This window comes from Macaca mulatta, chromosome 7, assembly GCF_049350105.2.
Source record: "Macaca mulatta isolate MMU2019108-1 chromosome 7, T2T-MMU8v2.0, whole genome shotgun sequence".
NCBI classification, from domain to species: domain Eukaryota; kingdom Metazoa; phylum Chordata; class Mammalia; order Primates; family Cercopithecidae; genus Macaca; species Macaca mulatta.
In genome coordinates, this window is record NC_133412.1 from 79880253 (window position 1) to 79897027 (window position 16775).

The 16775-nt window shown below is 53.7% G+C and overlaps 1 protein-coding gene and 1 long non-coding RNA gene across 10 annotated transcripts in view; one reads left to right on the plus strand and one right to left on the minus strand.

Annotated features, from left to right (window-relative positions):
- Positions 1-16775, plus strand: part of ZNF710 (zinc finger protein 710) — an 80947-nt gene that overhangs the window by 52380 nt on the left and 11792 nt on the right. For 5 of the 9 annotated variants that reach the window (XM_077940331.1, XM_028851321.2, XM_028851322.2 and 2 more), the window contains exon 2: positions 13820-15311. In XM_077940331.1, the coding sequence (XP_077796457.1) occupies positions 13848-15311 (1464 nt within the window). In that variant the 5' untranslated portion in view covers positions 13820-13847. Of the gene's footprint in view, positions 1-8044; positions 8138-10837; positions 11578-12095; positions 12237-13819; positions 15312-16775 lie in introns of those variants that run through there. The other 4 variants (XM_077940335.1, XM_077940330.1, XM_077940334.1 and 1 more) reach the window with 3 other exon arrangements.
- On the minus strand, positions 11593-16129 carry LOC144330108 (uncharacterized). Its single transcript, XR_013395983.1, has 2 exons — positions 15915-16129; positions 11593-13274 (listed from the first exon to the last, which is right to left on the minus strand). It is a non-coding gene; the product is annotated as an uncharacterized LOC144330108 (long non-coding RNA).

The following is a 16775-nucleotide window of genomic DNA, read 5'->3' on the forward strand; positions in this document are numbered from 1 at the left end:
AGTGAACTCCTTTTTTTTTTTGAGACATGGTCTAACTCTGTCACCCGGGCTGGAGTGCAGTGGTGTGATCATGGCTCACTGCAACCTTGACCTCCCAGACTCAAGCCATCCTCCCAGTCAGCCCCCCGAGTAGCTGTTACTACAAGCACGTGCCATATGGCCTGTTAATATTTTGTAGAGATGGGGTTTCACAATGTTGCCCAGGGTGGTCTTGAACTCCTGAGCTCTAGTGATCCTCCCGCCTTGGCCTCCCAAAGTGCTGGGATTATAGTTGTGAGCCACTGCGCCAGTCAGCAGTGAATTCCTGCCTGGGGCTGGCCATGGGGGATTTCTGCACCTGGCCACCCCCTGTTCTAGATCCTGCCCTTGCTTCATCCTGAGGGGGTGCTGGCTTCTCCCCTATCCTGAACTCAGGGAAGCAGGGCCAGACTCTCTGGGATGCCTCTTCCCAGGGAGCTCCCCCAACACATACTTCCCACCCGTGTGTTTTCTTCCTCCCCTCCCTAGGTGAGGTGAATAGAGAAGCTTCCCTGTGGCAGGCAGGGGTCCATTCTGGGGTTTGTCTCCCCTCTCCTGGCCCCCATGGGGAGTCTGACCCTTAGAGATGACCGAGAGAGAGAAGGCCAGGACTGATCTGGAGAAGCCCTGGCTGATGGAATGGGGTTTCTTTTTCCCTCCTTTCTTCCTTCTTTTCTTTTTTATTTTTAAGCAAGAGATAAATAAATGTCACCCTGAGATGACAAGAGAACATTGAAGGAGATAAAAGGAGAGTAAAAGGGAGCGAGAGAGCAGAGGCAGAGGACAGAGGGGGATTTGGACTGTACACTGCGATGAGGGGAGAGATGAAAGAGGGAAGAAAGAGATGAGATGGGAAGGCAGGACCGAGTGGCGGAGCGGAGGATGGGGTTGCCACGGAAACCGAAGGAGGGGAGGAATGGAGGGAGAGGAAGATGGGATGGAGAAGGCGGAGGGTTTGGTGCAGGAGGGGTCTGAGGCAAGGCTTGGTGAGGAGGAAGGGAAGCCATGAGGGGCTCCCAGGTGTGAATTAGGCCCCGGTGTGGGAAAACAGGTTGGCAGGGGAGGAAGACAAGACCCAGAAAGCCCATCCCTGACAGCTGAGGTAGAGAGGGCTGGGTCTCGGCCCTGGGCCTGCTCTATCCTGCCTGCGGGGGACTGCCTCAGTTTCCACGTCTGTATAGTGGAAATGGTACGCCCCATCCCAGAGGACTGCCCCAAAGGCTAGAAATGGTGTGCTTTCATCCCAGGCCCTGATGAAGTTCAAGCCCAGTGAATGGTCCTATTGTTACTTCCTTTGATCCTTATCTTTGTCCCCTTGAACTTGTGAGCTGAAGTTGTGTCTGTTTTTCCCGTTACATAAAGCTGGTGGTCTCTGGGTCCAGGATAGTGTACTTGTTTGGGGAACAGATGTGCTTCTTTGCTTCCGGACTTGGAGGAAAGATGTGGAGCCCTCTGGAAACATGAGGCCTGCTGTCCCTCCCCCTCGGAACAGGAACTGGCCCTAAAGCTCAGGGAAAAGAGGTGGGCAGGGTCTATCTGGCTGCTGTCCAAAGCTGGGCTTAGCAAGGGGCCTCTTTTTTCTTTGCCCTTGAATATGGGTGTTCTCAAAAGGGCAACAATTTATTCTATCTGTGTACTCTGCTAGGGATGCAGTAGTGCGCAAACAGGCAAGGTCTCTGCCCTTGGAGAGTGTAATCTAACTGGGATGTCAGAATCTAACTGGGATGGTAGCTGTTAGGCAAGTAATTCTATAAATAAATAAATCATTAACAAATGATTAAAAGTTACAATAAGGTCCAGGAAGGAAAAGTATGAAACTTGAGACTGCTCAGGACCTGGGGTCTAGACCTGGTCAGGGTGGGGCACGGGGTCAGGGCAAGCTTCCTGAGGAAGTGATACCTGGGCTGAAAGCTGAAGGGAGACGAATGAGGAAGAGAATTCCAGGTAGGGGACAGCATGTGTGAAGAGATCGTGTGCAGGCGAGGTCTATTAAAGAACATGGATGAAGTCCGTGTGGCTTCACATGGAGGGAGGGGACAGCACGCTGTGGACTTGTCATGGAGGCAGGGACCAACCAGGCAAGTTCTGGAGGCCTTTGGTGAGATGTTTGGCTTGATTGCAAGAGCAATGGGAGGTGACTGGGATGTAGAGCAGGTGGGATGTCGTGACTGATTGGTACAAGCACAGGGCTTGCTTCAGTCTTCTCTCTTTTGACTGACTATTAGCATCCTAGGGCAAGAGACAGCTACGTGGCAGAACTCTTGAGAGCTCAAAACATTTCCTTCAGGTGGGTTGAATGGTGGAAATTCCTTGCCCCATACAATCTCCTGTGCACACCTTCACGGCCTCCAGACAGTAGAAGGGAAACACCCTGGTGGGAGAGCCTGAGTTGGGGGGTGACCCTCATGTTTGACATGGATGGAAGGAAACACAAGGAGTCAAGAGCTCCAGACGCATGGTGGCTCATGCCTGTAATCCCAGCACTTTGGGAGGCCGAGGCGGGCAGATCACCGGGGGTCAGAAGTTCAAGACCAGCCTGGGAAACACGGTGAAACCCCATCTCTACTAAAAAAATACAAAAATTAGCCAGGCATGGTGGTGCACACCTGTAATCCTAGCTACGTGGGAGGCTGAGGCAGGAGAATCGCTCTGCTACTGGAGGTTGCAGTGGGCCAAGATCACACCACTACATTCCAGCCTGGGCAACAGAGCAAGCCTCCGTCTAAAAAAAAAAAAAAACGGCCAGGCACAGTGGCTCACGCCTATAATCCCAGCAGTTTGGGAGGCCGAGGTGGGTGGATCTCCGGAGGTCAGGAGTTTGAGACCAGCCTGACCAACATGGAGAAACCCTGTCTCTACGAAAAATACAAAAAAAATTAGCTGGCCGTGGTGGCTCATGCCTGTAATCCCAGCTACTCTGGAGGCTGAGGCAGGAGAATCGATTGAATCCGGAAGGCAGAGGTTGTGGTGAGCCGAGATCACACCATTGCACTCCAGCCCAGGCAACGAGAGCAAAACTCAGTCTCAAAAAAAAAAAAAAAAAAAAATCTAGAGCTCCAGATTAGTCCTCACTGAGGGGTAGGGGCCTTGGGGTCTTTGTTTCCATATCTGTAAAATGATGGCATTGGACAGGAGAGTCCCCAAAGTTCCTTTCAGCCCTGCTGGTGAAGATTCTAAGACCCACAGCCAAAGTGGCTGAAGCAAAGGGTCTTCAGCAAGGCCACCATCCTGCCATGGGAGAGCCAAGCGTCCCTCCCTTGCTGTAAAGAAACACGCATGCATTTACTGGGCATGTGAGCTTCGAGGTGGGAGGATCAGGCCCATGACTTCTGGGATCCTGGTGTCTTCAGATCACAGGCGGCGCATTACTCCTGTACTTAGCATCAAAGAAAAGCTACCATGGGCTTTTTATGCAGCTCTGCAGGCAGCTCAGCATTTGCCCACAGTAATTTGTGCAGCAGACGCCCTGTTAGTTTAGGCAGGCTCATTTCTATAAGAACCAGAGGCCCACCCAACTCACCTCAGGGCTAACGGGGGTTGATTTCCAGCGAGGGTCCCCCAGGCTAGGAGCAGGGGCCGGGCACCATCTGGAATCCAGGTGCCTTCTGGGATCAGCGTTCCCTTGGGCTCTCCTCAGACACCCACTCCGCCACCACCACTTGCCCAGGCTCTCTGCCCCTTCGCGTTTTGGCCTCACTCTACCCCATGGCGCTCCTTTGTGTGTTCTTTGCCCATCTGCTCCTGTGGCTGATGGACGACTGAGGCTTAATGCAGAGCCATGTTTCCAAGAGAGGAAAGTTTGGCTCAAGTTCTTTCAGGGGATGGGGAGGGCCAGGCCATAGGTCTGGGCCCAACTTCTGTATGAACTGCCCTAGATGATGGGGGTATGCTATGCTTGGAGGTATGCTATGCTATGCCAGGGGTGGAAGTGGGGCAGCTGCCATCAGGGGAAGGTGAGGAAGAAGGCACCTGGTGTGGGGAGGGGCCTCCCGCTTGATTCACCAGGCAAGGCCAGGTCACTGAGAGTATGCGTCAACTCTTGCTAATTAATTTCAAGAGGCTGGGCACGGTGGCTCACGCCTGTAATCCCAGCACTTTGGGAGGCCAAGCTGGGTGGATCACTTGAGCCCAGGAGTTTGAGACCAGCCTGGGTAACATGCCGAAACACCGTCTCTACTAAAAAATCCAAAAATTAGCCAGGCGTGGTGGCGCACTCCTGTAGTCCCAGCTACTCGGGAGGCTGAGGCACGAGAATCACTTGAACCCAGAAGGTGGAGGTTGCGGTGAGCTGAGATCATGCCACTGCACTCCAGCCTGGGTGACAGAGCAAGACTAAATAATAATAATAATGATTTGGAGAATCAGAATCACTTGAGAAGCCTCTAGAAAATCCTGTGTCCAGGCCCTGAACCCAGAGATTCTGGTTTAACTGGTCTAGAGTGAGACCCCGGTATTGGCGTTCTAATCAAACAATACCAGTTCTGGAACTCTGTGGACCCAGGGTCTCTGTCTTCACAAGAGTTTGTGTCTGAGAAGTCACATCAAAATAGTTCAGGCCTTGCCGTGGGGGCCCCACTCCTCATTTCCTTGGGTTTTAGGGTCACTGTGACCTCTTAGAGGAGGGAGATCCTCACACAGGGCCCACCCTGTGGCAGTCAGGCCCACCTCAGCCCTCAGCTTATAGAAGCAGAGGCGTGGCTCCCAGGTCAGGTGTAGGTGCACCTGGGCCTGGGGGATGGATCAAGAGAGCTACCATTGTCAGAGCAGGCCCTGTAGGAGGGGCTCTCTCTCCTGGGAGGGTGAGAAAGCACTCAGAGCTCCTGGGCCTGAGCTCCTGGAGACTGTGCCATTAGGGGAAGGCAAGGAAGAAGGTACCTGGGGTGGGGAGGGCCTTCTGGCTTGATTCACCAGACAAGGTCAGGTCACTGAGAGTGTGTCTGTTCTTGCTAATTAATTTGGAGAGGCCCTTCCCTATGCTGCCTGGAGACTACCCCAATGAGGAGGCAGGACTGTCCTGGGAGTGAGGTGCACAGAGAAGAGCAAAGCCTTGGTAGAACTCTCAGGCAAGGATTTCCCTCTCCATTTCACTTACGGCATTCAATCCTGGTCCCTTGGTGACTGTCAGCTTCCTTCTCTTCCCTTTTCTGTACCCTGGTGTCTTTCTCTAGAGACACTCCCCCGCTGGGCCCCCTCTGTTCCTCTGCAGTCACTGTCCTATAGGGGTGGCCTGGCTGTGGGGGGAGATGATCCACAGTGTGATCGTATCAGTCAGAGTTCTAGAGAGAAATAGGACCAGTAGGAGATACTATATATATGTGTGTGTATATGTATATATATACACACACACACACACATATACACACACACACACACACATACACACACACACACACACACACACACACACATATATATATATACACAGAGAGGTCTCTTTTAAGGAATTGGCTCCTGTGATTGTGGGGGCTGGCAAGTCCAAAATCTGCAGGGCATACCCGGGGGCTGGAAACTCAGGCAAGATTCATATGTCAAGGCAGAATTCTTTCTCTGGGAAACCTCAGTGTTTGCCCTTAAGGCCTTCAACTGATTGTTTGATGCCCACCCACATTATGGAGGGTCACCTGCTTTTCTTAAAGTCAACCAATCGTAAATGTGGGTCACATCTACAAGATACCTTCATAGCAACATCAAGCTTAGCCAAGCACACAGCCGGGCACCATAGCTTAGCCAAGATGACGCATAAGATTTACCATCACAGTGATGATCTCAGGCTGGGAGAAGGGTCCTCATCCTGCCCTCGTGTACTTCAAGGGAGGCAGTGCCTGCACTAAATCCTCAAAGATGATGGGAAATTCACCCAGTTCAAGGGAAGGGCAGTCCTGGCAGGGCAATCAGCCTGTGCAGGGGCCCCGAGGTAGGGAACATCGGTGAGTTGGGGGCAGAGGGGCCATGGAGCCTGCCTGGGAGCCATCTTGGGCAGCAAATGAAGGCATGGGCAGTGCATCCCACCTACCAAAAGGCTGTGGGGGATGCAGGGCTGGAGACCTGCATTCTAGTCCTTGCTCCCTCACTGTCTCACTGTGTGACCTTGGACCATTCCCTTCCCCTCCCTGGGTCTCAGTTTCCTTATCTGTTAACAGGGCTGGGCACAGTGCGCATCACGGTGGTTTGTGGGTTGGTGGCCCTGTGTCAGGGTCCCAGCCACCAGAGGCGGGGCTCAGTGAATCTGTCCATAGAGAAAGGGGAAGCAAGGCAGAGACAGGATCCCAGGAGGAAGAGACTCTGGAGCTTCCTCTGCCCCTCCCCTGTGCGGGCAGCAGCTCCCTGGGCCCCTGGCTCCTGAGGCCTGTGGGCTGGGCAGAAGTGAGACTGTGGCAAGGGGCCCCGAGGTGTGCACAGGCCTCCCAGCTCTCGCTTCCTCTTCCCTTCTGCGCATGCGAGCAGAGTTTCCCTTGAAGCCTCCTGCGAGGACAACAGGGGAAACCAAGAGGCTGGTTTCCTTAGGCGGTGAAATCCCATGCATGTTTTTCACAGCTGTGTACAGGCCTGGAACTTCCTCTTCTCCTCCCACCTGGTTACCTGTCCCACCCACTCCAGCTTCAGCCTCTTCAGCCCCAGGGCCCTGGACTCCGAGGGGCAAAAAGCCCAGAGTCACATCCTGGAGGACTTGAATGCCAGACCCAGGGTCAGGAGTCCCCTCCCTGCTCTTGCTCTGTTGGGTCCTGAACTGCCTCCATGGGACCCAGCCCTCAGTCCTGTCCCCACTCCAACCCCATACTGCAGCCCCCACCTCCCAGAGATCCTGGTGCTTCATGTGGACTGATCTCATACAAGTCAACTCCCCAAGGGTGAGAACTTTAATTTGCCCCTTCTATGTACCCACAAGCAAGCACCTAATAGGTGCTTAGTAAATGTGCATTAAATCAGTGGCTCAAGCCTGGCACAGTGGCTTATGCCTGTCATCCCAGCACTTTGGGAGGCCAAGGTGAGAAGATCACTTGACCCCAGAAGTTCAAGACCAGCCTGGGCAACTTAGCAAGACTCCACCTCTACAAAAACAATGTAAAATTAGACAGGTGTGGTGTCATATGCCTTTAGTCCCACCTACTTGGGAGGCTGAGGCGGGAGGATCGCCTGATCCCAGAAGTTTGAGGCTGCAGTGAGCTATGATGGCACCACTGCACTCCAGCCTGGACAACAGAGGAAGACCCATCTCTTAAAAAAATAAAAAGTCAGGCCGGGCGTGGTAGCTCACGCCTGTAATCCCAGCACTTTGGGAGGCCGAGGCGGGTGGATCACCTGAGGTCAGGAGTTCGAGACCAGCCTGGCCAACACGGCAAAACCTTGTCTCTATTAAAAATATAAAAAAATTAGCCAGGCATGGTCGTGGGCACCTGTAATCCCAGCTACTTTAGAGGCTGAGGCAGGAGAATTGCTTGAACCCAGGAGGCAGAGGTTGCAGCGATCCAATATCATGCCACTGCACTCCAGCCTGGGCAACAGAGTGAGACTCTGTCTCAAATAAATAAATAAATAAATAAATAAATAAATAAATAAATAAAAAGTCAGAGGTTCAGCTGCAGGGCTGGAGACTGCAGACTCTGAGCAACCTGGTAATTCAAGGCCAAGATGAGGGAGCCAACAGGCAAACCTGTCCTTCCAGCATAAGTTCGAGGCACTGCTGAGGCTGTGTCAGGGAGTATGGGCTCACTGATGACTATTCCAAATTACATTGATCAGGGGTGCTTGGTGATGTCCCAAGCCTGGCCTGGCAGAAGCCCCAGACCTCTGTCTGTTGGTTGTTTTGTTTGTTTGTTTTTTATTTCTATACTTTTTTTTGTTTTGTTTTTTGAGACAGGGTTTCACTCCAGTCACCCAGGCTGGAGTGCAGTGGCACGATCTCAGCCCACTGCAACCTCCGCCTCCCGGGCTCAAGCGATTCTCCTGCCTCAGCCTCCTGAATATCTAGGGCTACAGGCATGCCACCATGCTTAGCTAATTTTTGCTTTTTTTTTTTTTTTTGTAGAGACGAGAGCTCATCATGTTACCCAGGCTGGTCACAAACTCCTGAGCTCAAGTGGTCCGCCTGCCTTGGCCTCCCAAAGTGCTGGGATTACAGGTGTGAGCCGCTGCACCCACCCTTCAGTTGGTGTTTGAGATCTCCCTAGTGGTGGGAATTAGCCAGAGTATCCAGGTGGCCACAAGGTCCTGTTGGTTCTTCCTTCAAAATGGCTCCTGTCGTGCCAGACCAGGTTTTGGGTGTCTTTACCTACTCTCTGCCCTGAGATCTGTGTCCTAAGGGACACCAGCCACCCTGATCCCACCCGATCCTCCCTGCTCCTAGAGCAGGGATGTGGTGGGGTCCCCATGAGAGGAAAGGAGCACTGTTGTAAGCAGTGTGGGATGAGATGAGGTGCTGTCACAGCTTGGGGAAGGGACCCTGGCAACCGGCAAGTAGGTCAGTAGTTTGCCCGCCTCCGCGTTCCAAGTAGGCTCTTGTGCCCATTCTACAGATCAGGAAACAGACACGTGGAGGAGCCAGGTGACTTGCCCAGCCTTTACACGACCCATGGGGCAAAGCCATAGAAGTCACAGTGAGAGATTCCAGAGCTCTGAGGAGCCTGTGTCCCTGCTTGGGTGGGGAAGGTCCCCTGCTGGCCCCCAGACGATGAGTGTTTGTTCCCTCCCCAGGGGCTGGCCTGGCCCTCAGGCCTGGGAGGTGGAGGTGCCCAGCCCTGGGAAATAGGGCAGTCCTGGGCTTCCGGTGTCACTGCACGCCCCTCCCCCTCCCGCCTTTGTTTCTTGGCCTCCACAGCCTCATTCTCTCTCCCTCCCCCTCACTCAGGCTCCTCCTCTGCTCCCCCTTCCCTGTCTCTTCATTTCTTCTCTCCCTCTCCCTTTCTCTCTCTCTCTCTGATATGGCCTCCCTTCCCCCACTCCCAGCACAACTACAATCAGGCAGCTCATCTGCGTCTCTATTTCCCCGCCTTTCACATTGACTTTCTCCCCACCCTGGGGACCAAGGCCATCCTGGTGGGAGGCCACGCCACATCCCAGCCAGTGGACGCCCCTCATCTCGCCAGCCTGGGGCAGTCTGAGCTCCCCTTTCTCCTGGACCTGGGGGGAGCTTTTGTTCTGAGTCCTCCACACAAGTGGTGGAAGAGGCCCTGCTCTAAGAAGGGAGGGGCCACAGTAGGGCCCCAGGCAGATGACAGAGGGGCCTTGGGGTGGGTGGGGAGGCAGCCCTGGCACACAGGTGACACACACCTGGCAGGCTCTCTTCCTGCCGTGGATGGCCCCGTGCCAGGACATAAACAGAAGGGTTTAGCCCGGGAGATGGAACCAGAGCGGGTGAGGAGACACGAGCCACAATGCTGGCCCAGGAGGAGGAAGAACAGAGCGATACCGGGGCTCCCCACTCCTCATTTCCGTGTGTGATAGGCAGGCAGAACACACATGCGAAACACAGGTAAATTAGATTCCCTCCTCAGCAGAGCCCCTTCTGCATACACGCACGCACGCACACAGAGCCTGCCTGGCGTCCCCAGTGAACAAGACAACATGGACAGGGCCTGCCCCCATAAGCCCCACAAAGTGAGCATTACAGGGTGGGTGGGTGTTCTACTCAACCAAGTGTCCAGGCCAGTGTAAAAGAAAGCATGGGGCCAACTGCCCAGGTGGGCGGTGGCTCAATGAAGACTTCTAGTAGAAGGAGAGACCCCAATTCCCCCAACCGGCTGAGGCCCTGGACCAGCCAGCCAGGAAGGAGCCTGAGGCTTCATGATGCAGTTTGCCCAGGTCTTGCCTATGTGCCCCTGCTGGCCTGTAGTGACCCAGGACAGCTCCTGAGAACTGAGGAGCTGGGCTCAGATGTGACCTCCACAGGTGCATAGCTGCAGGAGCACAGATGGGACCCGCTGTGGGGCTAGACGGGCCTGGCTGCAGACCCAGCTCTCCCTTCATTGATGAGGCACTCGGGAGTATGTTACTCAAGCCTGGGTTTCCTGGGGCATGAGGTGGGGAGCGCACTACCCTACCCCTGCCCCCCGGGTTGTTTCTAGTATTAAATGACTCACTGGGGACCTGGTGAGTCTCTGTAATGAGAAGCTGTAGCTCTTCCGTGGTGTTCGTCGTCAGTTGTTGGCAGCTCTCTGTGCCGCTCTCCTGCCCCTACTTAGGCACAAACCCTCAAGAGCAAGGACTCCGGGTTAGTCCCTTTCTACAGCCAAGCACAGGCTCCTGAGACAGACGCACCTTCTCAAGTCCAAACTACCTGTTCATATGGGAAGGGGTTTGCTTCTGGTGTCCTGGTGTGACTATAAGGAATGGCTCCTTGTAGAAGGGGTCCCAGTGTGGATGGTCAGTTCCATGGTTACCCTTGCTGTAGGGAACCACACTTCAGCTCCCATGGGCAGTTCATTGGCTGACGTTTTTGCCCTCTCCTCGCCTCTAAAGCAGTGTTAACTGTTTCCTTGTGCCCGCACCCTTGAGGCTGGCAGGAGGGGGCTGATGCCTGGTATTAGGCTGCAGGGGAAAGGAGAGGAAAGGGAACTAACGACACTGCCATTCTCATCTCACTGTCCCATGAGTCAGGAGCCTTTTCCCCCCCATAGAGATGAGAATCACCTGATGTCACATGGCTAGTAGACAGCAGGGCCTAGATTGAACTCAGCATCCAGAGCCAAGGGGGAAGCACTGGTTTGGCCATTGATGCTCAGTTCCTCCTTGCTGGTCCTGCCTTTGGGGAAGTTTACAAAAACTGCTGAACACATCATTTGCCCAAACCCCACAACAGACAGGAGGGTTGCCGCTGGGTGCTGTGTCAGACCGCAGTGACAGGAGGCAGCCACATTCCTCAGCGTGCTCTACAAACCTGACAGTGGCTGGAGGGCACTGGGGGTGGCTGTGGTGGGCCCCGAGGGGCAGGACCCTACCTCATTCACCTTGCTGTCTCCAAGCACAAGCCCTAACCCATAGCAGGGATTTAGCAGCTATTTATTGTATAAATGAATGAATGAGTTCTCAGTCTCTAGCGGTTGTCCTCAGAATCACTTAAGCTTTGCTGAATTTGGGGCCCAAGAATGGAAACATCTCTTGGCTCTGTGACTTTTTTCAGAAAAGGCTTCTCCCAGAGATCTGGGGAGATAATAATGGTTTTTTTTTTGTTGTTTGTTTTTTTCCTTTGAGACGGAGTCTTGCTGTGACGCCCAGGCTGGAATGCAATGGCGTGATCTCTGCTCGCTCCAACCTCCGCCTCCTGGGTTCAAGTGATTCTCCTGCCTCAGACTCCCAAGCAGCTGGGATTATAGGCACTTGCCACCACGCCCGGCTAATTTTTGTATTTTTAGTAGAGATGGGGTTTCACCATATTGGCCAGGCTGGTCTCGAACTCCTGACCTCAAGTGATCCGTCCACCTCAGTCTCCCAAAGTGCTGGGATTACAGGTGTGAGCCACCATGCTCCGGCCAATAGTGATCCTTTACAGTTGGTTAGGGCTTTATAATGAACCAAGCTGCTTCACTTGTGTTAGGACCCTGGGCTCTCACAACCTTTCCATGGGTGAGTGTTTTCATCCCTGTTTTTCAGATGGGGAAACTGAGCCACTGCTGTGACTTTGCTTAGTCACTTTCAAGTGACTGAGCTGGGACTCCAGGTCCTCGCTGACTGCATTTCCCAGCAGCTGGACATTGGGGTGGGGTGTGGTGGTTTGGAAGCAGGGTTAGCCCCTCCAGCCTATTTCAGATGCACCCTGACCCCTAGGCCAAGGTTTCCTTCTATCTGATCCCTTCCACGAGAGCCTCACTCTAAGCTTGATAGTTTAATCTTTGGTGTCCGTTTCAAGAAGGCTAAATTCCTGTCTGGGGTATTTTTAGCCGTCCTCAGGAAAGGGAAGCTCCACTGGGCGCTGGGGGGAGGGGGACGCCTTGCCCGGAGCCGGTTTCCTAAGGAAGGGCTGCTGACCGTGTGCCTGACCGTTAGCCCTGGGAGAAGCTGGTAGTTGGTCGGTTGGGAGCCCTGAGAGCAGAGCAGGCGACAGTCACCTCAGTAATGCCATCCCCCCTCCTCTGATGTGCCAGGTGTTGAACCAGGGCAAGGGGTATAGACCCAGGAGGAGGCCGCCACCCCCTGTGGGCACATTGCCTGGCGTGCTGCAGTCCTTGGAAGCCTGGAGAGGGCACGAGGGCAGGCTGGGAGAGCCAGGAAGACCCCAGGAGCAGGTGGACCTCGAGCCATGCCTCGGAGGCTGGTGGGAGGAGCAGGGGTCAATGGGGTTGGGAAAAGGCTGCCCCAGGTGGGAAGACCCATGGGTGCAAAGACCGGGCTCCACAGAGGGCTCACGGAGCAGGTGCCTCCATATGTGGCTGGAGCCCCCAGCGAGGGAAGAGGCTGCTGTGCTGGGGGTTTGTACCTGGGCAGGTGGGCACATTGGCACTATTCAGAAGATCATGTTAGGGGCAGGTACAGTGGCTCATGTCTGTAATCCTAGCATTTCGAGGGGCTGAGGCAGGAGGATCATTTCAGTGCTGGAGGTTGAGGCTGCAGTGAGCCATGATTGTGTCACAGTAGCCTGGGCAACAGAGCAAGACCCTATCTCTAATCAAAAAGAAAAAAAAAAACCTGTTAGATGAGAGACTATGAATGTGAACCTGGGAGCCTGTTTGAGCATTCAATTCAGATAGTGGTCTCAAACATGTTAGCTGTCAAGGAGCCCTTCTTTCAAATCAGATCTGACATGAAACTCCAATGTATAAATCAGATAAAAGTGATATTTTGATCAGTATAAATTTAGATATTTAAATGTATAACATTTAGTTAATGAAGAAAAACAACAACCAGTTGTGATAGATGCATATGTTTAGCATCGGGGCTGACAAGTGATAGCCAGTGTTTGAGATCAGCCTCAGCACCTAATTTATTTTTTTATGTTGTGTCTTTTTGTCATACATTCTCATTCATACAGCCGAGTCATTACAAATAATGACAGTTAACACCTCACCGCACAGTCCCAAGGTCTGTGCAAATTAATTACTTTGGCAACAAAGCCAGTGGGGCTACTGAATGTGTTAGAATGTAGCGCATACTACATTTGAGTAGGTGGGCCTTTTAAAATCAGTTTTTAAATAGTAGAATCTTTATTTTTTGCATTTTTGAATACAATTTTTAAGGATTTTTTTTTTTTTTTTCTTTTGAGACAGAGAGTCTTACTTTCCTGCCCAGGTTGGAGTGCAGTGGCGCAATCTCGGCTGACTTGCAACCTCCACCTCCCAGGTTCACACGATTCTCCTGCCTCAGCCTCCTATAGCTGGGATTACAGGCGCCCGCCACCACGCCCAGCTAATTTTGTAGTTTTAGTAGAGACGGGATTTCACCATGTTGGCCAGGCTGGTCTCGAACTCCTGACCTCAGGTGATCCGCCCACCTCAGCCTCCCAAAGTGCTGAGACTACAGATGTGAGCCACCATGCCGGGCCTTTTTAAGGAATTCTTGAAGGACCTGTAGAACACAATTTGAGAACCACTGAGGAAATCCCACCTCCCTGTTGTACAGATGGGAAGACTGAGGCCAGCAAGGGGGCAGAGCTTACCCAGGATCCCCCAGGGAGCTGGAGGAGATGGTCAGATACACAGCGGGAATCATTGCTCCCTGAAATTACAAGTGTGCACTGTTCCCAAGGCAGGAGTAGAAAAGACATCAGGGTCAGACACACCCAAAATCAGCCAAGCTCTAGTCCGTGCTATGTCTGTTGTCTGTCCATGCAGCAGTGAGCCAGCAATATTAACTTTCCCTTCTCCACCCACAGCGATGCCCTCCTAGCTAGCCGTCGCGGGATGGAGGGCTTCATGGACTCAGGGACACAGACGGACGCTGTGGTGGTGCTGTCCTTGGCTCAGGCTGCCGTGCTTGGCCTGGTCTCCGAAAATGAGCTCTTTGGAGCTACCATAAGCGCTGAGGCCTTCTACCCGGACCTGGGGCCCGAGCTTTCTGGAGCAGCCGTGGGAGAGCCCGGGCCACCAGGCCCCGAGGTCTACCAGCTGGCCTGCAACGGGAGGGCCTTGGAGGAGCCGGCAGAGGAGGAGGTGCTGGAGGTGGAGGCAGCCTTCGAGAAGCACACCCGGCGGAAGACGCGGCCACCTGTGCGGCTGGTGCCCAAGGTCAAGTTTGAGAAGGTGGAGGAGGAGGAGCAAGAGGTCTATGAGGTTTCTGTGCCGGGTGACGACAAGGAAGCAGGGCCAGCAGAAGCCCCCGCCGAGGCAGCCAGTGGCGGCTGCGAGGCCCTGGTGCAAAGCAGCGCCGTCAAGATGATTGACCTCAGCGCCTTCAGCCGCAAGCCCCGGACGCTCCGGCATCTGCCCCGAACCCCGAGACCGGAGCTGGACGTGGCCTCGTATGACCCTCACTTCCCGGCCCCGGCCCCGGCCCGGGATGGCTTCCCCGAGCCCAGCATGGCGCTGCCTGGGCCAGAGGCCTTGCCCACAGAGTGTGGGTTCGAGCCACCCCACCTGGCCCCGCTGAGTGACCCCGAGGCCCCCAGCATGGAGTCCCCGGAGCCTGTCAAGCCGGAACAGGGCTTCGTGTGGCAGGAGGCCGGCGAGTTCGAGGCTGACGTGGCGGGTTCGACCGTGGAACGCCACAAGAAGGCCCAGCTGGATCGGCTGGACATCAACGTGCAGATCGACGACTCCTACCTGGTGGAGGCGGGCGACCGCCAGAAGCGCTGGCAGTGCCGCATGTGCGAGAAGTCCTACACGTCCAAGTACAACCTGGTGACGCACATCCTGGGCCACAACGGCATCAAGCCACACTCGTGCCCACACTGCAGCAAGCTCTTCAAGCAGCCCAGCCACCTGCAGACGCACCTGCTGACGCACCAGGGCACCCGGCCCCACAAGTGCCAGGTATGCCACAAGGCCTTCACGCAGACCAGCCACCTCAAGCGCCACATGCTGCTGCACTCGGAGGTCAAGCCCTACAGCTGCCACTTCTGTGGCCGCGGTTTCGCCTACCCCAGCGAGCTCAAGGCCCACGAAGTGAAGCACGAGAGTGGCCGCTGCCACGTCTGCGTCGAGTGCGGCCTGGACTTCTCCACCCTGACCCAGCTCAAGCGCCACCTGGCCTCTCATCAGGGCCCCACCCTCTACCAGTGCCTCGAGTGTGACAAGTCCTTCCACTACCGCAGCCAGTTGCAGAACCACATGCTCAAGCACCAGAACGTGCGGCCCTTCGTGTGCACTGAATGCGGCATGGAGTTCAGCCAGATCCACCACCTCAAGCAGCACTCCCTCACCCACAAGGTAAGGCCATCCCCAGGGCCTGGGGATCTGCCTACCCCTCCTGCCAATTTTTCATCCAGTACTTTCCGGAGTCCCAGATGGGACCATTTAGGTGGTCTCCTAGTTTTATCATTACATACTTATTTTGATGAGTATTAGAAAGAAATGCTATATAATTGAAATTAATTTTTTAAGTAGTAAAGCTTTACGCATTCAAAAACGTATTTGGCCGGGCACAGTGGCTCACGCCTGTAATCCCAGCACTTTGGAGGCCGAGGCAGGCAGATTGCTTAGTCTTGGAGTTTGAGATCAGCCTGGGCAAAATAATGAGACCCCATTGCTACAAAAAAATTTAAACAAGGCCAGGCATGATGGCTCATGCCTATAATCCCAGCACTTTGGGAGGCCAAGGTGGGCAGATCACCTGAGGTCAGAAGTTCAAGACCAGCCTGGCCGATGTGGTGAAACCCTATCTCTACTAAAAATACAAAAATTAGCTGGGTGTGGTGGCGGATGCCTGTAATCCCAGCTACTTGGGAGGCTGAGGCAGGAGAATCACTTGAACCCAGGAGGCAGAGGTTGCAGTCAGCCGAGATTGCACCATTGCACTCCAGCCTGGGCAACAGGAGCGAAACTCCATCTCAAAAAAAAAAAAAAAAAAAAAAAATTTAAACGTTATGTGCCACTACCTGTAGTCCCAGCGACTTGGGAGGCTAAGGTGGGAGGATCACCTGAGCCTGAGAGGCTGAGGTTGCAGTGAGCTGAAATCACAACACTGCACTTCAGCCTGGGCAACCAGACTGAGACCTTGTCTCAAAAAAAAAAAAAAAAAAAAAAGTTTTTAAATGAAATGTTTATGGAACCCCTGCAAGACCCAAGGAACACAGTTTGAAAATCACTGAAATAGCCTACCCTCCCTATCTTCTAGATGGGAGGACAGAGGCCAGAGAAAGGCCAGGATGCAACAGGGAGGCATCCTAGCTCAGTGGTCAGAAGTACAGAGGGTGTCCTTTGTTCCTTGTCATTACAAAAGCGAATCAAAACCTGTGACTTCCCTTTAGGAACAGGCTAAATATATTTAATTTTCAAAGCAGAGAAGATGTAAGGAAAAATATTTGTTACGGAAAAGTACAAGTCGTTCTAGAATATGGCTAAACTATAAACAGTGGCTCGGGAGGGCAGAAAATTGAGCAGCACTTTCTAATCTACCATGTCTCTAAACCCAGCCTTAACCCATACTCCCCTGCTCTCCATTCCCTGCCTTCAGCCACTAGTCTCCCCACTTTTCAGCCAACATCACCTCCTCTGAGAGGCCCTCATATCCAGGTAGGTGGAATGAGGCCCCTCGGGTCCCACAATCCCACTCTGGTACTTGGCTGCCCCATGGTTTCCACCAAAATCCCACCAACTTTACCCTTCAAAGCTGAATGTACATGGAGCTTCCTCTCCCCATAACAGTGGCCTATGAGTGATACTCCAGGTCAA